Source organism: Mustelus asterias, chromosome 10, assembly GCF_964213995.1.
Source record: "Mustelus asterias chromosome 10, sMusAst1.hap1.1, whole genome shotgun sequence".
NCBI classification, from domain to species: domain Eukaryota; kingdom Metazoa; phylum Chordata; class Chondrichthyes; order Carcharhiniformes; family Triakidae; genus Mustelus; species Mustelus asterias.
Window position 1 is genome coordinate 101,919,961 of NC_135810.1, and position 23,215 is coordinate 101,943,175.

Here is a 23,215-nt window from a genome sequence, read left to right on the forward strand (position 1 = left end):
AATGAGCTGTAAACTGTAAGAGTACGTTATCTTTCTCTGTATCCAATGTTTGTCTTTGTGTGAATGTGTGAGAGACTGGGTGTGTGCCATTGTTTCAATTTGGATAATTGTGTGAGAATAAATAATCTTTATTTTTAAACTCATGAAAACCTGCTGCTGAAGCATTTAATTAGAATGCACACTCCAAGGGTTGGAAAAGACACATCTCTTACCATAATGATTACATACAGCATGAGTGCATATATTCTGCCTGTAATGCAAATATGTTGTAAAAATGCTTTCCAGACTATTGTCTCGTAGATCTTGTAGTCAGGAAGTTTTTTTTTCTATTCATTCGTGGAAAATGGGCATTGCTGGCTGGCCAGCATTTATTGCCCATTCCTAGTTGCCCGAGGGCAGTTGAAAATGAATCACATTGCTGTGGCTCTAGAGTCACATGTAGGCCAGGCCAGGTAAGGACGGCAGATTTCCTTCCCTAAAGGACAGTTTCACAGTAACTTAATTGCCGTGTTAATGTAAGCCTACTTATGACACTAATAAATAAACTAAAACTAAAGACATTAGTGAACCAGATGGGTTTTTTCAACAATCAACAATGTTTTCATGGTCATCAGTAGATTCTTAACTCCAGATTTTTTTATTAATTGAACTTAATTTCCACCATCTGCCTTGGTGGGATTTGCACCCGGGTCCTCAGAACATTAGCTGGATTAATAATTTTGTGACAATACCATGAAGCCAGTGCCTCCCATTATGGTCACAAGTCCATAGCCAGAAACCTAAATGTTCCCTGTCTAATTCAGATGTACACAATTGCTCTTCCTGGTCCAACAAGGAAAGTAGAAATCATAGAATCCCTACAGTGCAGAAGGAGGCCATTCGGCCCATCGAGTCTGCACTGACCACAATCCCACCCAGGTCCTATCCCCATAACTCCATTTACCCTGCTAGTCCCTCTGACACTAAGGGGCAATTTAGCATGGCTAATCAACCTAAACGGCACATCTTTAGGAAACTGGAGTACCCCGCAGGAAACCCAAAGAAATCGAACCTGGGTCCCTGGCGCTGAGACAGCAATGCTAACCATTATGCCACCGTAAACACTGTTGCGTATTAAACGTGCTCCATTTTGTAACAAGCTCAAAGACCTTTGGATCATAAATACTCAAAACTTGCTTAGTGGAGCCTGTGCATCTTATTGCAATGTATATTTATGATTATACTACAATATAATTGAGCTCCAAATTAATTAGAGCATTGCATTTTGTTACTTCCCTATTCCTTTACACTGCTCATCGGTTGCCAGTAGCGATAGCCTGACAGCAAAGAGAAATCAAATCCTCAGGGGCTGTCTGGCCGACCCAATTAACTTCATAAATCGAAGTTGAAGAAGAATTATCGATCAGGCAAAGTGAGCTTTTCAGCTAACAGTTGTAAAGAAGAAACCCTTGAATGTAGTCATCAATTATGTAGTTAATATGGTAAATCCCCAAAATACCAGCAGATTCTTTCCTAACTGTGAATATGTAAAGTCGACCTAATTATATGCCAAAGTATGCGGAACAAAGCTATTACTGTACGGCTCCCACCCACACACAACAGCCACCTGCATGACATGTGAATGCCCTGCAATGATCAGGGTTTGTCTGCCTATGTTTACAGTGACTGAGCCAAAGTACAGGAGGAGACCACGTGAGTCTCATTTTTTCCAATAAATCTGCCAACGCTTCATGAAAAACAGAACTTCTGATGATCAGAGAGTCACTGGGTCCATAACAAAAACGACACGTCACTTAATTAAACGGGATCCTATGCATGCAATAAATGATCCATACAAATCAGCTGCTTCACGAGGCACATTCTTACCTGATTCTTGGAGATATCGATAAACCAAGAAGTTTACTTCGTCACTAGTTATGCTCATCTTAGCCCCACCTCAAATTATGAGGTTTACAAGCACTGCAGTCTATGCCCTGTTGGATAAGGACACACAAAAAAAAATGATAATTTAGTTATTTCGCCAAGGATTAGGTGACAGTTAACTACACTGGTCATAAACTACAAATAACATGATGACTGATAACCAAAAGAGAAAATGCTGGGAAAATCTCAGCAAATCCCAGCATCTGCAGAAATTTGCTTCTAACATTATGACTGATCTTCATTTTCTACCTCGTGAGCCAAAATACTTAAAACCCAAAAATGAGAATCCATTAAGGAAGGCGTGAGGTCATCCATTCAAAGGGGATGACCTCACGCCTTCCAACTCTGTCTTCTAAGAGTGTTGCTTACTCACTTAATTGATGTCCCTTTTATTTGGAAACTCTCAACTGGGACAAAGAGGCCTTCTATAATCAATAGGGCAGATTTTCCTATTCCTGTATCTACGTGCATGTGGTCACCTGAACACAGTATGGAAAGGAATTTTGCATTGATTGTTTACAACTGAATGCCATCAGAGGACGTCAGAAGTCAACTGTGTAAGTGGGGAAGTAGAGTTGTGCGTCGGACAGACTGATTGGGCTGGCAGCAGTTCTTCTCTGAAGGATATTAGTGACCCAGTTAGGTTTTACGGGCAAGCTAGAAGCTTTTAAGCTTATCTTTCTGAGGCCAGCCCTCAGATGTTCAGAGGTACTGAATTCAACTTGATAGTTTACCATGGTGCAATCTGAACCCTAAGGGTGGAATTTTCCCCCAAAAATGGCAAAGTGATAGGTTCGGTCAGGAAATCATGGAATCCATAGAATTCGTACAGTGCAGAAGGAGACCATTTGGCCCATTGAGTCTGCACCGACCACAATCCCACCCAGATCCTATTCCCATGACCCCACATACTTACCCTGCTAATCCTCTGACACTAGGGTCAATTTATCATGGCCAATTAACCTAACCCGCACATCTATAGACTGTGGGAGGAAACCGGAGCACCCGGAGGAATCCCATGCAGACATGGGGAGAATGTGCAAGTTCCACACAGACAGTGACCCGAGGCTAGAATTGAACCCGGGTCCCTGGCGCTGTGAGCCAGCAGTGCTAACCACTGTGCCACCGTGCCGCCCATACTGGCGTGTTTCTCCTTATTTTAAAGCAGGGGGCGTGTTTTGCACCATCACTGTCAGGGTCAGGGCCTAAAGTCGCCAGAAGCCTGGATCCACAGAGATCAGGGGTGGGGGATGCCTGTGGAGCCGGCCTGGCCAGCATATTTAGGCCCCGCCCCTCAAGAATTACGCCGCAAAACACACCCCCTGCTTTTTTTTTGACTAAGTGCCAATAGGTCTGGAGAGCAAACCTAGCTGTTCTGTCGGTTTTCGGTCAGAATGTGACACTTGGTCATTTTTTGGGGAAATTTTCGCCCGACATCTTAAACATTTTTCACACCATAACTCCAAACTTACTCTTTGCTGTCAAAGGAATGCTCCAGAGAAGCTTCCCAAACATTTACAATCTTGCTCTCTCTTCAATTCGAAGATAGCAAGTTAAAATTCTGCTCACTTTTACCCTTTTTGTTATTATTTTGTTTTATGAATTTTCCAAACGTCAATCATTGTGCTGTGCTTGTTCATAGCTATTTGCGTAATCATGCCTGGCTCACTGGGAGAATATAACATTTTATTGGATCGCAGTACTGAAACCAATGATTATTGGACGTGGTGTACAGCATTCCGACATTTATACACGTATTCCAATGTGCTTCACTATTTCCAAAGTAAAACTTGACACCAGAAGAATGTAGTATTCCCAGTCACATAAACATGGATTAGAAGGACATTCAACCATTCAAATAGATCATAGCTTATCTGTATCTCAGCCTCATTTACTCCCCCATTTTGCCATATCTTGGGCGGCACGGTGGCACAGTAGTTAGCGCCAGGGACCCAGGTTCAACTTCGGCCTCGGGTGACTGTGTGTGTGGAGTCTGCACATTCTCCCTGTGTCTGTGGGTTTCCTCCGAGTGCTCTGGTTTCTTTCCACAGTCCAAGGATGTGCAGGTTAGGGGGGAATTAGTGGGATACATATGTGAGGTTAAGGGGATAGGGCCTGCGTAAGACGCTCTGCCGGAGAGTTGTGCAGGCTCAATGAGCCGAATGGTCTTTTTCTGCACTGTAGTAATTCTATAATCTCATTATATTGTTAACGGACACAAATCTATTGATCCTTTTGGATTGAAAGGTGCAGATTTACATTATTTTTTGTGTGAAAAAGTATGTTCTGATTTTGTTCTGACCTGACCGAGCTTGAATTTTATTTTACGACCTTGATCTGGATTCCAGACCTGAAGAAATGGTTTCTCTGTTGCTACTCTAATGAACACGTCATTTTAAATACCTCAATCAGATCACCCATGAACCGTCAGATGTCATGAAAGTGTGAAAACCACACTTGGGCAATGTCTCCATAATTTTTTTTCCCGGTACTTTAATCAAAAAAGCCAATTCAAATGAAGTCAAATCATGTTCCCTACATGAGGGACAAACCATGTCCAAGCTGACAAGACAAGATATGCATCCTATCTTGTGCTCGATCAAACAAGATCCAGCTGACAGGATGAGGCATTGCACCCCCCTCCCGGGCTTGACCTAATGCTTCACCTTAGCCCAAAGGCCGAGATGGCTTTGAAAAATTGCATTGGATAAAGCCTCGGTTTAACCTCATTTGGCTGCTCTGATCCTTTACTCTACCCTAGCTTAGGCAAACCACCATCACAGGCTTCAGCACACCCCCACTGCAATGGACTAGCCTCGTCCCCTGCCTGATAATGGTTTCATCTGCTTGATCCGTTTTGTACCGACATCAAAATCTATCCTTCCTGAGGAGCAAGACCTAAAATCGTACACCAGACGGGGTCTGACCAAGGCTCTACATAACTGAAACTTCACTTCTTCACATTCATATTCCAATCACCTTGAGATACTGGCTAACATTCTACATTTTGTGTACATTGGACACTTAAAGCCCTTTGTCCTCATAGTACCCGGTCCCTCACCACCACGATTCCTGGATTCAAAGTGGATGACCTCACGCCTTCCAATGCTGTCTTCTAATAGTGTTGCTTACTCACTTAATCAATGTCCCTTTGAGTAAAATAAAGTGTCTGCTCCCATCCACCCAAGTTACTCTACTTCTTAATTTAAACATCATCTGCACTTGGACATCTTGCTCTCCATCCCTTCACCTGTTATAAATATAGACATTGAAATACCGAAGAAACTTAGATTAAGTTAACATTCGAAATTTTTACCTTGGTGCCTTGGTTTATGGCGGAAGCTTCATAAATATTACCCCCTTGCATGCTCCTTCCATACACAATTACCTTGCATTAATAATTGAAACCGTTTTCTTTCGACAAGATCACAGTGTGATTGTCAAGAGCTGAGACAGTGTAGATAGAAATAAACTGCTTCCAGTGATTGATAATTCACATTGAGGTGACATAGAACATAGAACAGTACAGCACAGAACAGGCCCTTCGGCCCACGACGTTGTGCCGAGCTTTATCTGAAACCAAGATCAAGCTATCCCACTCCTTATCATCCTGGTGTGCTCCATGTGCCTATCCAATAACCGCTTAAATGTTCCTAAAGTGTCTGACTCCACTATCACTGCAGGCAGTCCATTCCACACCCCAACCACTCTCTGCGTAAAGAACCTACCTCTGATATCCTTCCTATATCTCCCACCACGAACCCTATAGTTATGCCCCCTTGTAATAGCTCCATCCACCCGAGGAAATAGTCTTTGAACGTTCACTCTATCTATCCCCTTCATCATTTTATAAACCTCTATTAAGTCTCCCCTCAGCCTCCTCCGCTCCAGAGAGAACAGCCCTAGCTCCCTCAACCTTTCCTCATAAGACCTACCCTCCAAACCAGGCAGCATCCTGGTAAATCTCCTCTGCACTCTTTCCAGCGCTTCCACATCCTTCTTATAGTGAGGTGACCAGAACTGCACACAATATTCCAAATGTGGTCTCACCAAGGTCCTGTACAGTTGCAGCATAACCCCACGGCTCTTAAACTCCAACCCCCTGTTAATAAGGGACATAGGTACAAAATTAAATTCTAGAGTTTTCAGGCGGACTGGGAGAAACCTTTTCTTACACGATGGGTTTGTAAGATTTTGAATTGAATGGACTACAGGAGTTAGTGATTGAAGTTTACGCTAAATAAGATACGACATGGTTGAAGGAAAGGGAACTAAAGGAATTAAGGAAATAGAGCAGGCAGGTGGTAGTAAAATGACTGATTATCTGGAAAAACAAAGGATATAGAAACAGGAGAAGGCCTTGAGCCTGTTTCACCATTCAGTGAAATCATAGTAGTATGATGCCATGGCCTATTTCCATTTTGGTACTCATTGTTCACACTGTGTAATTCTATGCAACTCCCTGAAGACATGAGTATCCTTTGTGCCCCAAATATATTTTTACCCCTCCTGCACATGGTCCAGGCCAACACTCCAGTTACATTACGCTACATTGTTGGAGGAAGAAGTGTTAGTCCAAAGTTCCAATCACTCGATGAGACAGGCATTCAGAGATTGACAATGCTTGAAAGGAACCCATTCACCTACTGCTCTGAACATTAAATCTACCTGGTGCCATTTAGATTAAGTGGCGAATCACTTCATTGTTAACACTGCCATGTTTTGTCTACAAAACAGCATTCAATAAACTCCAAGAAGTAATTAATCTTGTGAAGCATTTTGAAATATCTTGATGGTATGATAAAGTGCCACACAAATGTTTCTCTTTTTGCATGCTGCCATAACAGTGTGGTTCACTCGCTGGGGAAATGACAAGTGTGAAACCACATTTCTGTCAGACTATATTGCCATCCAGCACGTTATGCCCATAAAACTCCCAAAAAGCTGCATATTACAAAAGTTCAGTAATAGATGGCACTTTAAGCTCAATGAGGATGATCTTACAATTATGAAGTTTATAAGATTGCTGTGCTTTGGAACTGTGTCTTATGAAGGAGGTTGTATGTCCTGCTCTGAAGTCTGCCCGACAGTAAGCCGGGGCGGTTTGATTGTTACAGGTCAAAGGGAGGTTTAGATTGTTTTACTGGGAAGGAGGTGCAAGGCGTTTATGCTTGGAGCAATGGCCTGTCTGTTAACAGTGGAGACTTTGGGCACGATCTTACCAGCCATTCACGCCACGCTCCCGCTGCAGCAAGGTCGGAGAATTTGGCGGCCAGATAAATCTCCGTTCACTGCAGTGGGATGGGAAAATCCCGCCGGCGTGAGCTGTGATAAGATTCTGGCCGAAGAGTGTTGAGAATATCGGGTTGTAAACAGTAGTGCTCAAAACTGTCCGTTTAGTTCCAAGATGAAAGCTCTCAAGCATAACTATTTAGCATTTCTAACTAGATACAAGGTCCATGTGATTCACATTGTTATGAGGAAGAATGCAGAGGAAGCTATTGCAATTTACGGAAAGTGACTGGCCCGGATGGGGTACCCGGACGAGCACTCAGATCCTGTGCGGATCAGCTCGCAGGGTATTCGCAGACATCTTCAACATCTCTTTACAACAATCTGAGGTCCCTATCTGCTTCAAGAAGACAACCATCATCCCGGTACCTAAGAAAAACTATGCAACGTGCCTTAATGACTATCGGCCGGTGGCTCTGACATCTATCATTATGAAGTGCTTCGAAAGGCTAGTCACGAATCAATTCCAGCCTCTCGGACTACCTGGATCCACTACAGTTTGCCTACTGCCGCAACAGGTCCACAGCAGACGCTATCTCCCTGGCCCTGCACTCAACCCTGGAACACCTAAGTAACAAAGACACCTATGTCAGACTCCTATTTATTGACTACAGCTCAGCCTTCAACACCATTATTCCCACGAAACTCATCTCCAAGCTTCGTGGCCTGGCCCTCGGCACCTCCCCCTGTGACTGGATCCTGAACTTCCTAACGCACAGACCACAATCAGTAAGGATAGGCAACAACACCTCCTCCATGATCATCCTCAACACCGGTGCCCCACAAGGCTGTGTTCCCAGCCTCCTACTATACTCCTTATACACCTATGACTGTGTGGCCAAATTCCCCTCCAATTCGATTTTCAAGTTTGTTGATGACACTACCATAGTGGGTCGGATCTCAATGACGAGACAGAGTACAGGAATGAGATAGAGAATCTGGTGAACTGGTGCGGCAACAATAATCACTCCCTCAATGTCAACAAAACGAAGGAGATTGCCATCGACTTCAGGAAGCGTAAAGGACTGCATAAAACCTGCCTACATCAAAGGGGACAAAGTAGAAAGGGTCGAGAGCTTCAAGTTTTTAGGTGTCCAGATCGCCAACAACCTGTCCTGGTCCCCCCATGCCGACACTATAGTTAAGAAAGCCCATCAATGCCTCTACTTTCTCAGAAGACAAAAGAAATTTGGCATGTCAGCTACGACTCTCACCAACGTTTACAAATGCACCATAGAAAGCTTTCTTTCTGGTTGTATCACAGCTTGGTATGGCTCCTGCTCTGCCCAAGACCGCAAGGAACTACAAAAGGTTGTGAATGTAGCCCAATCCATCACGCAAACCAGCCTCCCATCCATTGACTCTATCTACACGTCCCTCTGCCTCAGCAAAGCAGCCAGCATAATTAAGGACCCCACATACCCCGGATGCACACTCTTGCACCTTCTTCCGTCGAGAAAAAGATACAAAAGTCTGAGATCATGTACCAACCGACTGAAGAACAGTTTCTTCCCTGCTACTGTCAGACTTTTGAATGGACTTACCTTGCATTAAGTTGATCTTTCTCTACACCCTAGCTATGACTGTAACACTACATTCTGCACTCTCTCGTTTCCCTCTCTATGAACGGTATATTTTGTCTGTATAGCGTGCAACAAACAATACTTTTCACTGTATGTCAATACATGTGACAATAATAAATCAAATCAAATCAATTTTCAGGTTACAGGCTAGTGCCATTTGAATATCACAGAACATCACAGAAAATGTTAGGGATCTGCCAGGATCCGGAAAAGAGAGAGGGCCCAGTGGCCAAAAAGATCTCTACAGTTCACCAGGCAGGAAAATTCGCTTTTGGATTGAAAGGTCCAAATTTGTGTTGAGTTAAAGAAGGCTGGAAGAGCTGCCTAGCTGGGAGACTATCTGGGAAAAGAAAATCTCACTGGGAAAGGCAGTTCTAACATTGCAAGTTACCAGGCTGAGAAACAAAAATAATAGGACTAAGCCCTCATGAAGTAAAAATCACTTTGGATTGATGCTGGGAAAACTGTATGCTCACAGAAAGAACAATGTAAAGTTTTCCTGGAAAGTGTGTTCTCTTTTTGGTTTGGCTAAGAAAGCGAAGCAGGGGTGTGGGGGTGGGGAGGGGGAGGGGGGTAATATTCCACTCTGTGGTACAAGTGGCCTACAAAGATAGCATTTCATTCGGAGTATTTTTAGTCATTTGTTACAGTAAATGCCTTAAAGCATGAAATCTTGGGTGTGTTATTATTAACCTGAAACTCAAATTTCTTTCTGAAAGTTATTGGTCCCTAAGGAGATCATAACAAATGATTTTATGCAAAATGTTGAATGTGCCGACTTAAACACGCTTATAAAATTCTATCGTAGATCACCCACCCTGAAGTCTACGAAAACTGAAGTGTCAAAGTCATAGGCTTAAAAATCAACTAATTGTTTTGCAACTGAAGCCAACTCTATCCAATATTGCCTGCTGCTGGGTTACATAAGCGCACAGTGGCCTCTCACAGTGACAATCCATTCGGTGCTGTTTCAGGGGCTTGTCCTAAATACTCTGCATGCCACGCTGTCCTGAAAGAAAAGAAAGACCATGGTCCAAACCTCAAACCAATGGAATGCACAAGCCCTTTTTCCAGCAGCCGACTTTTCCACTTGCGCAGTTGCCAGGCCACAATTTTCCCCTCATTCATTTTAATGAACAAGAAGATCACAGGCGGACAAACACACCAGCCGAAAACCCTGGCCAAACGGCTGTGCTTTGTGCAGAGCTGCGCTTAACCTGCCGTTGTTAAGTGTACATGGTTTGTCGATTTGTGTACTTTTAGCTCAGAGTCAAGAGTCGCACGGAACACTCCCAGGGCCGGTACAATGGGCCTGCAAACAGCTTTGACAGTCCAGCATTATATAATGAAATCTACTGGTGCTTGGGAGGAGAAAAAGCATTCTTCTGGTAACCTTTGATCACCAGCAAAACAGTAAGTTGTTGTTAACAGTGTGGTTAATGTAACAACCCACACTGCCACCAACTTGTGCCCAGTTTCTGTTCCCAAAGCACAAGACAAGAAAGAAACCTCATTGCAGAAGTTAGAAATTTGGATCTTTCGAGTTAATAATTGATTGTTGCACACACTGTCGAAATCCTGGTGCGACTTAAATGGTTGAAAGGAAACTAGGTCAAAGACTTTTTCCACTGTAATTACTACATAACAACAGGGTGCAGTCCATTCAGCATTGGACCAATAATTCCACATATGCAATGTTTGTAAAAAAATTGGGTCATTGTAGGTGTTGCACATTCTACTATTCTCCACTGTACTGAAACAGACAGAATTGTGTACAAGTTACAAGCACTATTCACATTTACACTAATGTTAATCATAGAATCCCTACAGTACTGAAGGAGGCCATTCGGCCCATTGAGCCTGCATCTACAATAACCCTACCCAGGCCCTATCCCCGTAACCCCATGTATTTACCCTGCTAATCCCCCTGACACTAAGGGGCAATTTAACATGGCCAATCAACCTAACCTGCACATCTAATGTCACAAAAAACTTCCATTACACTGCATTAAACCAACTCCTTTGGTGATGTGTACAAATAAGACAAATTTAAAATTAGCCTCTTCTGGTATCTAAGGGCGGAATTCTCCCATTTTTTTTCCTAAGCTCGGTGACGGATGGTTCCTGCGCCACTGTTCCCGCTGGCCAGAATGGCATGAGCTCACACCCAATTCCACATTTGCAGCCTCATTAGTTATGCACAAGTGAGCATCTCTCCAAATCACCTGGCAGATCAGGAGCGGAGTCATCTGGCTTCTGTAACCTAGCAGGTTCAAAGGTCCTGGCCCCGTATGTAAATACCAGTCGCATCCCCTCATATCATTCTCTCCAGCCCACCTGTCCTCTAGAGACCATTCAGGATGTCCAGAACCCAGAGGCAATAAGACTAGCAACTTCAAGAAGAAGTCTGTATCTGTATTCAGCAACCATGCCCTCGAGGCCTTGATTTGAGGAATCCGGCCACAGAGCTATTACCTCTACTCAAGGGATTGCTCCAGAAAGCACACCAAACTCATCTTTCCATCCTGGGAGCATGTGGAGCTGTGAACAGTTTTGTACCTTTCCTTGGTATGGGTCCGAGGAGTGCCCACAGAGTGCCCACACTGGAGCGATCAGCGACTGTTCAATTGAGGGTGGCTTTTTTTAACCTCATGGTGAGCTGGGGTTGCACTGAGGTGGTGCTGGGTAGCGTGTTACGCGATACTGTGGAGGGCACTTGTGTTAAAGGCTGCATCCTGGTTAAGGACGTCCTTGAAGTGTTCTCTCCAACAGGTGTTGACTTCCTCGCTGTCTTTGATGAGCACCACTCGGTTTTTGGCTCTCAGTGGGGTGGGTCCCTGAGGCTGAAGAAGCCGTGCATGTCATCGTGGTTGTCGGTGCATTGCTGAGAATCCCAGATTTTCCGATTGTTCTCGTTGAACCGGTCTTGGTGTTTCCTGGTGTCTTCTCTCAAGTGCTCACTGTGGTGCCTTTTAAGGTGGACCAGGCAGTGTGGGCACTCTGTGGCTCTGCTCGTTGGTCATCGCCAGGTTAGCTGTGAGGCGCCGATTGAGTAGGTCTTTCTTCTCAGGGTCTTTCAGTCAAGTGACATTGACTCTCCTGTGGTAGTTTTTTTCTGCCTCGGCTGGTTTGAGGCCAGGGTGATGGAGATGGTAGAACGGATTAGTTGGTGGTCAGTCCAGCAGTTGTCGGCTCCGGTGATGCAGACATCTTTGCGGTCCCTTGCTCGGACGATGATATAGTTGATGATAGCAACCCACCCTGGTTGAATTTCAGTCCGTTGGAGTGGAGGGTTCATGAGTCCTGCATCACAGTGCTATCCATAAAGACCAGCTCAGCATGGATGATACGAACCACTCTGCCCCAGCAGAGTGGTGTTCAGCGCAACAGGAGTGATACAGCGCTACGGCAGGTAGGCTATTATATTACACTCACCAAAAAGTCTCAACAAAATGAGGTCATCTTGTGCGCGTCACTCTTTTTCACACGGGTGGGACGCCAATATGATTTCCCACTGGCAAGTTTGGAAGGCTTGAAGAGATTCTGGCCATGTTTTAATGAGCATTCATTAATACAAATTGAGCAAATTAATGCAAATGGCCTTCATGCCACTGGGCAGTGGGGGAAACTGACCCGCCATTGGGAAAAGGGCAAAATGTTTTGACACTGGCGGATTTCCGACTTGTTGTCTCCCACTGGATTCTCCGCTCCTGTCCGCCATCAAACCCATGGGGTCCTAAATTTCTCGTGCTAAGCATATTACACTTTGAAGATGGAGATAGAGAGAGCAAGACAAAGAAAAGTAGAACTCCCAAGGCATCCTATTAAGGATAGGGCAGAAAAGGAAAGGGCACACACTTGAGATGAGACAGAGAAAGACTTGTGCAAGCCTTAAAAAGGGTTTTTCTTTCCCCTGTTTGAATTAGTGCCCAACTTCCATCAGAAATCCTAGAACTGGTTCCTTCAGCCAAAACATTATTAATTAATTCGAGTTCTTGAACTGCTCCACAAAAACCTAATGTTCAAAGTTCATTTGGCTGAACATTTTTTTCCTTATTTTTTCAGTGCATTGCATTTCTAACTAAATCCCCAATTCTAATTATTTTTGAAGCTCTGTTAGAACATAGAACAGTACAGCACAGAACAGGCCCTTCGGCCCACGATGTTGTGCCGAGCTTTATCTGAAACCAAGATCAAGCTATCCCACTCCCTATCATCCTGGTGTGCTCCATGTGCCTATCCAATAACCGCTTAAATGTTCCTAAAGTGTCTGACTCCATCATCACTGCAGGCAGTCCATTCCACACCCCAACCACTCTCTGCATAAAGAACCTACCTCTGATATCCTTCCTATATCTCCCACCATGAACCCTATAGTTATGCCCCTTTGTAATAGCTCCATCCAACCGAGGAAATAGTCTTTGAACGTTCACTCTATCTATCCCCTTCATCATTTTATAAACCTCTATTAAGTCTCCCCTCAGCCTCCTCCGCTCCAGAGAGAACAGCCCTAGCTCCCTCAACCTTTCCTCATAAGACCTACCCTCCAATATAACATTTTATTCAATAAATATAATACAGGATTTATTTACGGAAAAAAGCATATGAAAGCTTTTGGTATTTAGGTGTATTTCAATTTCCACCCCTCCATCACCTTCACAGGGCCTATCTCTGACATTTCCCTTCACTTCCTTGGCCTCTCTGTCTTCATTTATGGTGTGGAGATGCCAGTGTTGCACTGGGGTAAACACAGTAATTGTAGGTAGGTTCTTCTCGAATATTGCAATATTCAATATACAGTTTAAATGCTTCACAAAACTAGGCCAATGCCTGGATTGACATAAACATCCAATGGATACACTATTGCCTTGCAATCTTCAATCCCTACCTGGTCCAGCTCAATGTGGCTGTGATCCAACATTGCATGTTGGATTCTTAATTCCCACGGGGCAACTAGAAATGTACAATAAACACTGCCTCGCCAGTGTCACCCACATACTAAGAACCAATTTTTAAGAAAGGCGGCACTGTGGCACAGTGTTTAGCACTGCTGCCTCACAGCGCCAGGGACCCAGGTTCAATTCCAGCCTTGGGTGACTGCCTGTGTGAAGTTAGCATGTTCTCCTGTGTCTGCGTGGGTTTCCTCCGGTTGCTCCGATTTCCTCCCACAGTCCAAAGATGTGCGGGCTAGGGGGATTAGTGGGGCAAATACATGAAGTTGCGAAGATAAGGACTGTCGGGAGTCGGTACAGATTTGATGGGCCGAATGGCCTCCTTCTGCACTATAGGGATTCTATGAAAATGCTGCAGAAATGAGCATAGAACGTTTATCACCAACACCTAGATCTGTTTGTACAAGAGCTCAGTTATTAATCCATTTTTTCAAACATAACATTTTTACAGAGTTGAATGGTCCATCTGCTCCTGTCTACAATTTGAGCGGGCCAGTAAGATTGCATGGAAAAAACAATGGGGGTGGAGGAAACACTCAAGGTAAGTTGATCAATCCAGCACTAAAAAAAACCTCAAGGTTTTAACTGTTTCCACCAAGCAGAAATCAGGCAAATTGGGAGGACGTTTTGTGGGTGGCACAGTGGTTAACACTGCTGTCTCACAGCGCCAGGGACCCAGGTTCAATTCGGGCCTAGGGTGACCGTGTGGAGTTTGCACATTCTCCCTGTGTGTGCGTGGGTTTCCTCCAGGCGCTCCAGTTTCCTCCCACAGTCCAAAGATGTGTGGGTTAGGTTGATTGGTCATGGTAAATTGCCCCTGGTGTCAGGGGGATTAGTAGTGCAAATACATGGCTTTACGGGAATAGGACCTGGGTGAGATTGTGGTCGGTACAGACGCGATGGGCCAAATGGGCCGAATCCCTGTAGGGATTCAATGATTCTGAAGTCAAAATAGTACACTCTAAGGCCTTTATTACACTGCTGTGGCCTGAGCCATTGAGAAGCCAGCCTGACTTTGTAAGTATATGCAAGTCAGAATCCTGTTATGTAGAAAGGGCTTGGAAGTCATTTTTGCAGCCTACTTAATGGTGCATCTCCTGCGGACACTGCCCATTTGAAGAAGTTGAGCAGGAGCAGAAGCTTTGAAAGTCGGTACAAAACTTAGATTTGCGGGATCAGGAGGAGCAGTTGTTTTCTGACGAGGGGTGTTCACTGGATTCTTTGTTACCATTTTCAACAACTATTTTGGACTGCAGTAAAATCTGTAACAAGCTTCAAGGCTACTATGGCTGTAAACATGTCTTAGGAGCGCCATCAAAATATGATATTTTATTGACTAACAATCCAAAGAAATCTTTAAGTGCTGAACGCTTAATGAATTAGGCTGATTACCTGATGTACTAAAATATGAGATTGGTCTCAGTACTACATTGAAAGGGGATAATCCCCTTCATGTGCCAGGTACAGTAAAGCTCATCTTGAACCTTGGTTAGGCCAGATTGAGTGTTGCACGCAATTCTGGTTGCCACAATATAAGGATACGGAGGCACTGGAGAGTGTGTGGAGAAAATTGATCAGGATGATACCAGGAATGCATGGCTATACATATCAGCAAAGAAATGATAAGATGGGTCTCTTCTCCCTCGAAAAAAGGTTGAGGGTCGCCTCATAGAGGTACTAAAAACTATGAAAGTGCTTTGATAGGGTGGATGGAGAGAGAATGTTTCCTCTTGTGGGGAAGGACGCCAACTGGAGGCCATTAATATCAGATAGTCACCAAGAAATCCAATAGGAAATTCAGAATAAAACATTCCCATCGAAAGAGTGGTAAGAATGTGGAATTTGCCACTATTCATTTCAATCAATCCCTGTGGCAGAAATATGTTTGAGGGGAATAAGATAAAAAGGACTAGACAGGGTAGGTGCAGGAAGGATGTTGCCGATAGTGGGGGTGTCCAGAACCAGGGGTCACAGTCTGAGGATACAGGGTAGACCATTTAGGATGGAGATTAGGAGACATTTCTTCACCCAAAGAGTGGTGAGCCTGTGGAATTCATTACCACAGGAAGTAGCTGATGCCAAAGCATTGAATGTATTCAAGAGGTGGCTAGACACAGCACTTGGGGCAAACGAGATCAAAGGTTGTGGGGGAAAAAGCAGGATGAGGCTATTGAGTTGGACGATCAGCCATGATCGTGATGAATGGCGGAGCAGGCTCGAAGGGCCGAATGGCCTCCTCCTGCTCCTATCTTCCATGTTTCCATATGATGGAGAAGGAAATAGAACGGTTAAGCTGTGGATTTGGATGAGGAAAGATGGAAGAAGGTTTGAGTGGATAATGGACTGGTCGGGCAATATGGCTGGTGTCTGGGTCGAGTATCCTCTGCAGTCCTATATAATTGCATGCACTCACTGATAGCAAAGTTTTGACAGATACACTGAGCTGGTGGAAATTTCCGCTGGAGGCTTTTATAGTTGTGAAGGGCAGCGCTGTGAGGTGTAAATAGGGAAAGACTGAAGTCTGGATTTTCAGGGGGCTAATCCACACTGGCAGGAAGGCAACATGTCACGATCCAGTTTCAGCAACACGCATGCAGAGACAGCACACGCTGACCCACATGGTGACGCAGTTCACTGGCTCCCAGAAAGTGCAATATCTTTTGGCCTCCGGAGGTTAAGCGGATAACCAGGGATACAGTAGGGCGGAAATCCAGAGCAATAGCAGGCAATCTTATGAAACACTGAGGAGAACACTTTCTCCTTCTAGTCCCTCAAAAATAATTGCAACATTTCCATTTTCAAACTTCTTTAGCACCATGATGTTTTATTGCACTGAGTACCGATGGTGCATGCTTTACCGAGTACACTGTTATAATGGGCTCCTATATTCACAAGCGTGCAAGCCTCCTCACCTAATTCGGGTACATGCTCTGTAAATACTAGAGACTTCTATGGTTCTACATAACCCAATTGCCATGATGTGGAGATGCCGGCGTTGGACTGGGGTGGGCACGGTAAGCAGTCTCACAACACCAGGTTCAAGTCCAACAGGGTTATTTGGAATCATGAGCTTTTGGATCTTTCGAGCTCCTTCCTCGGGTGAGAGAGGGAGCAGCGCTCTGCAAGCTCGTGATTCCAAATAAACCTGCTGGGACTTTAACCTGGTGTTGTGAGACTTCTTACCATAACTGAATTGAACATATGAGTGATATAGTTAAATACACTTTAATAAAAGTTATAAATCAAAAAGCGCTGCTAGAAATGGTAACACAGACATAGAAAATAGGAGAAAGAAGAGGCCATTCGGCCCCTCGAGCCTGCTGCGCCATTCATTATGGTCATCCAACTCAATAACAACATTCTGAGGAGCGAATATACATGTAACTTCCCAATACTCTGCAAGTTTATATCACGAACAAGTGTATGTGCATTTTATTTTCAGCCCCTCACTTTGAGCAAAAAAAAATAAAGACGTAAGTAGCTAGCAGAAAAACGAAGAAACAGCAATACAAACTTTTTGTACGTGACATACTTTGTTAACATGTTACTATGTTGACTGACAGTATGAAATGTCATCATTTCTCTTCACGCCATTAAAGGTGTTAGTTTTTGTCAAACTGTTCAAATTACAGGGCAAAATACCGATTTATTTCATTACAAAACGGTTCATCTTCAAAACCTTTGTTTTGGGGGAGGGGTTGGTGGGTGGGGGGGGGGGAGAAATGATGTACTAGCAAGGCACTCTGTTATCATCACTCAAGTTTCGTTAGTTTTCAATCTGTCAAACAGAAAGTGTTGATAACAATTTACAATGCTATACTTAGCGCTGTAAGAATCTTTCCACCTAACTGTACAACTTAGCTCAAAGATTCAGCTTGCCTTCTCAGGCTTTATGATATTTGATCTCTTTCTTCAAAAGGGAACCAGATTACAGATCATTGCTGAGATGCTCCTTGATTATCTATCTGAAGTGGAAAAAATGCTCTGATTGGATCAGTAAGACGTGAGGTGGAGAAATTCCACAAAGTAGAGTCATTTCTGAATTCAGCACTTTTCATTCCACGCTATTTCGTTTCAGAAAGAAAATACCTCCGTTGTATATACTTTTTATACACTGGGTGACTTTTCCAGGCTGTGTGCAGTGCAGTGCAGTGGTGGACCACTTCTCAAGCTCGAGGAAGAAGCTGCACTGACAAAAAGAAACATTAAGCTTTGCAATTAGATGCATCGAATTTTGCAGAGTCAAAAGCGGAGGACAGTAAGTTCTTGCTATCAACACCTTGTTTAACAGCCCGAAAGGCAACTAGACTGAAGTGATAACACAGTAGCGCAGTATGTCATTCTTTCCCCTCACAAAATATTAAAGATGAATCATTTTGCAACTAAACATCAGTTGTTATTTGTACTGCAATTTCGAGGAGTTTTGCAAGAACTCACACCTTCAGTAGTGCAATGAGAAACTAATGAAAATAGTAGCACTTTAAGAACAAGGTTATTACGTACGTCATCTTAAAAAAAAGGGTGGCACTGCAACTGTTTGAATTCACTGATAATTTTACACAGTTGTACTATTTTTAAAGAACTGCTGTATTTTAACTTATGTTAACTTCCAATATATTGCGCAAGAAACGTTAAAACAAAATTCCAGCAATGTGGTTCTGTTGGTTCCATGAGTACAAAACTAAAGGACCCGGAATATCTGCTTTGGGCACAATCAGCAATGGTGGACACAAGCTGCACTAGTTTTGGGATGTTTTTTGCTCAAACTAATTTGCATATGGTCAAACACTGTCGGGGCGATCTTACCAAAAAAAATCTAAGTCCCAAACAAGTGTGAAAACGGGAGAGTTTTGGATTTGTTTTTTTAGGTGAGGCCATAAGTCCAATCTTACGTCACTCCAATCTGTTTCCCGCCAGTAGGGGGAGGGGGGGCAGAGATTAAGCTCACTGGAAAGCCGGCAGCTCATAGTAGAGGGCGCAATCGCGCATGCGCAGATCTCACAGAGCAGAGAGATGTCAGTCACCACCACCCCTTGGATATCTCTTGCGATCCCAAGTGTTCGTTTTTAAAAAATATTACGTTCTTATTTGCGCTGGTTCAAGGAAGACTTTCCGGTCAATGGGCGGAACGAGCTGGTAAGATTGCGAGAGAGGTGTAAAATCGGGTTCACGCCCGATTTCTCGCCTCTGTCCCCCCTACCCCTGACCTGCCGGGGGGTTGCAATGGACACCAGTCCTACCAACGAGGCCATCATGACAGGTTCCCGTTGATGGGGCACCATACATAGTCCTCACCAGTGAGGACCTTTACCGGCAAGGCTGCTAAGGCAGGTGAGCCCAGACGACCGCATTCCGTTCTCAATAATAATATTTAAATCCACATTTGAATGGATTTAAATGTTGAGTACAGCCTCGCGCACGTCCTGGGATCCTGACTCAAAATGTCAGCTCTATTCTCCCTTCACAGATGCTGTCAGACCTGCTGACATTTTCTGTTTTGTTTCAGTTCTGTAGAAGGGTCATTTAGATTGGAAACGTTAACCCAGTTTCTCTCTCCACAGATGCTGCCAGATCTGCTAAGCTTTACCCAGATATGCTTGAAAACATCCTTCAAAACAAGTTCATGACACTCGTGTTCTTGGGGGAAATCTGGCATCGAAATGAACCAACTTCATCATTTTGTTGCCTTTCCTTTCGCTTCCTCCTGCTATTCTTTATTCTTGACCCGTGGTAACACGTGGGGCGGCATGGTGGCACAGTGGTTAGCACTGCTGCCTCACAGCGCCAGGGACCCGGGTTCGATTCCCGGCTTGGGTCACTGTCTGTGTGGAGTCTGAACATTCTCCCCATGAGTTTCCTCCGGGTGCTCCAGTTTCCTCCCACAGTCCAAAGATGTGCGGGTTAGGTGGATTGGCCATGCCAAATTCTCCCTTAAGTGTACCCGAACAGGCGCTGGAGTGTGGTGACGAGGTGATTTTCACAGTAACTTGTGACTAATAAATAAACTTTAGAATCGTTACTTTATTTTCTTGCTACCCCTCTTGGGATCTGAGTCAGGATTTTACAAGCCGCCACGGTGTGGCTCCCCCTAGGCAGATGTGGCGGGCCATTTAAATTGCTGTCTACTTTGGTGGGGTTGTAATATCCCACCGGGCAGGAGGGGCTGTAAAATCCTGGCCCTGGTTTCTGCCCCTCTGTCGTTGCAAAATTCACTTTCAAACGTTGTGTTTTGGGATTGTGTCATTTACTCCCAGACATAAAGGTTACTTTGCTCCATGTTAGCTTTGAATTGACAGTTTGCCTGGAGGCAGCTGCATGTCTGGTGTGAGAGCACACGCGCTGCTATCTGTCTGTCAATAACTCACAAGCTTCAGTGACCTCGTGATGTTGCTGTCCCACCAATGGCTCCTGCTTAATATTACTTTACCTGAGTAAAAGTATTTCCCATGACGTAAATGACTATTCTCACAAAGGAAACCAAGCAGTGTAAGTTATTAGTGATCAAATAAGGTTATGTTGTGAGAAGGAATGTGGACACCATTAAACGCTATTTGGGGAAAAATGTTCACACAGATTTTAGCAAACCACAAGAAATTTAATGCAAGATATCTGTCCCTGACCACGTTAAATTTTGAAAGCGGTTTCTTCCGTGTTCAGTAGAATGGAGTGTGGTGCTGAGATGGAGAGCCTGAAATTCCTCAAGCAATGTGGTTTGACTCCCATCGACCAGTCTGTCCCGGTCGCAACCACATCACAGGATCAAGGGATGAGGTCATGTGGCGTCCATCCAGCTGGAGTCCCAGGAATTTCAGGAGTAACGCTGTAGACACACTGGGCTCTCGATCCAGCTGCCAAGAGGAAATACAGGGCAGGAAACTGTAAATGCCGAGGGGGGGGACCCAGAGAGCAATTTGGGATGAGGCAGCCCTGTTCAATTAAGGACAAGGAATGGGCCCCGCAAGACTTGGGGGGGGGGGGGGGGGGGGGGGCGCTGACAACACGGTGGAGGCAGGTTCAATGGGGGGACGGAGGATGGGGTTGGGGGCTTCAAAGAGGAATTGGATAAGCACCCGAAGAGAAATAATGTTCAGGGTTATGGGAAAAGGTGGGGGGGGGGGGTGATTGGGACTCGCTGAGTTGCTCTTGTGTAGAGCCATCATATGTATGATTGGCCGAATGGCCTAATTCTGTACTGTAACCCATCTAGGGCTTTCTTGTCAAGTGGATCGCCACTTCTACCAGAATACGATCCTAACCCTAGAGTCTGTCTGCAACTTGCCTGGGGTCCAAGAAAGATTGAAATGGGGGGATTTCTGTATGTTCATGCCTTCCCTCCCTATTGGAATGTCTCATTGTCTAAAAGAGAAGGTAATCCAGGACTTTCAGGTCACCAAAGTTGACCTCTCCCCAGTGAGCTGAACCTATTGGAGTAGCCCAGGCTTCAAAACTGAACATGTTTCGTTAAGATTACCTCAGGAACCGGGCGAGGTGAAAATAGGAAGTTTTTACTGTCTAGCAGGAAATACAAACAGGCCACTGGCAGGTAATTCTCATCGGAGATTCAGGGTCCCATGATATCACCCGAGCTAAATTTTAGTGGCAGCGGCGAGGTCAGCACTAGGCCAGGTTTTGTGAGGAAAACACACAGAGAAAGTCAGCTGGCTCAAAGGAGCATCAAAGTGGTTAGCTAGTTTGTTTTCATCATAGTGAATCCCTACAGTGCAGAAGGAGGCCATTTGGCTCATTGAGTCTGCACTGACAACAATCCCACCCAGGCCTTATCCCCATAACCCCACATATTTACCCTGCTAATCCCCCTGACACTAAGGGGCAATTTACCGTGGCCAATCAACCTAACTTGCACATCTTTGGACTGTGGGAGGAAACCGGAGCACCCGGAGGAAACCCACGCAGACACGGGGAGAATGTGCAGACTCCACACAGGCAGTCATTCGACGCTGGAATTGAACACCGGGTCCCTGGTGCTGTGAGGCAGCAGTGCTAACCACTGTGCCACCCTTATTTTTTAAAAACTATTTCGTTGAGGCCCTGGAGTGCTGCTCCCACCCCTAACTTCTCACAACCGCATCACATCTTCCCCTTTTACTCACCTCGGCAGCGACTGTTCCTATGGTTGGCTGCTGTGACCTCCTACCACTTTCATCGCCCTCCTGCCTGTTGCCTTTGGCTAGGCCTGGTCCACTTAAATAAAAGCCAGGACACACTTCGGCTGCACGCTCACCGTTTGGCCAGGGCTCTGATGTAGTTTCAATCTATTCTGAAGGAGATGCTATTAACCTCATCAGTTCGCAGTTCTTCTGAATCAAGTGCAGATTGACTGGAATTATTGCCTCCACCCCAAGCAGGGAAGGAGGTTAGACGGCTGATTGCATGGAGCCCAAATAACCCAGTCAGCTTGAGTGAAATGGCATTACTTAATATGCATCGCTCGTGACAGTCAAGTTAGTCTAACGAGGTGGTGAGATACTCCTTATAAAAGGAGACAATTAATAGCCTAAGCCCTTGAGGTTACTATGGGTGTTAAGTGTTCATTTTGCCCTTATTTACAGAAAAATCCTCTACCTAATTGGCCGTGAGCCTGTTGAGGCTTTTGCAACGTCTCTTCAATAATTACACCACTAGATTTATCTCGAGCTTCTGCAGTACAGCTCTACTGCATTCATACATTTCATTTATCTCGTCATGACTTTCCATTACATTACAGCCTTGCCTCAAGTGCTGTGATGCTTTTGTATCCCGAGTCTGCAAAAATCTTTCTCAGCAAAGTGGAGGGCTTGGTTGATTGGAAATGAAAGTTGCCATGGAGATGCCTAAACACTGAATGTAATTGTAAGTGTAAAGTGGGCCAAATTCCAAAACACACGCTGCCTTAAGTGTAAGACAGAACTGCTTCTGTTTGAAGTTCGTATTAAGTGCCGACTGCGGTACCTCTCGATTTCTGGGACTTCTCCACTGCACACTTCCCCATCTCCTCTACTATCTCACATTTAGGGGTAGGACATCTCATTATATTGTAACAAACATCATCCAAGCTACTTGGTATAATTTGTTTTTCTCCATATAAATATCAGAATATAAATATAAATATCAAAAGCAGGTGAAATAAAAACAAGACAATGTTGGAAATGCTCAGCGGGTCAGGCAGCCTCTGTGGAGACAGATTCAGAGTTAACGGCCTGAATTTTCACAGAGCTGGAAGGGTTACGCGTGCTTGCCAAAATGGCATGAGAACCTCAAGGTTCATGGAGGCAGGTGCATGGCCAATGCACCGCACCAGCATGTCTTTCGGACTGTGGAAGGAAACCGGAGCACCTGGAGGAAACCCACGCAGACACGGGGAGAAAGTACAAACTCCACACAGACTAAGCCAGGAATCGAACCCAGGTCCCTGGTGCTGTGGGGCAGCAGTGCTAACCACTGTGCCACCATGCACCCCCCCGCCCC

General features: G+C 44.7%; 1 protein-coding gene across 7 annotated transcripts in view; it reads right to left on the minus strand.

Moving 5' to 3' along the window:
• Positions 1–23,215, minus strand: part of LOC144499821 (F-box-like/WD repeat-containing protein TBL1XR1) — a 385,459-nt gene that overhangs the window by 117,521 nt on the left and 244,723 nt on the right. For 5 of the 7 annotated variants that reach the window (XM_078222335.1, XM_078222337.1, XM_078222340.1 and 2 more), the window contains one exon: positions 1,867–1,973. In XM_078222335.1, coding sequence (XP_078078461.1) covers positions 1,867–1,924 — 58 coding nt within the window. In that variant the 5' untranslated portion in view covers positions 1,925–1,973. Of the gene's footprint in view, positions 1–1,866; positions 1,974–2,172; positions 2,193–9,837; positions 9,918–23,215 lie in introns of those variants that run through there. The other 2 variants (XM_078222339.1, XM_078222341.1) reach the window with 2 other exon arrangements.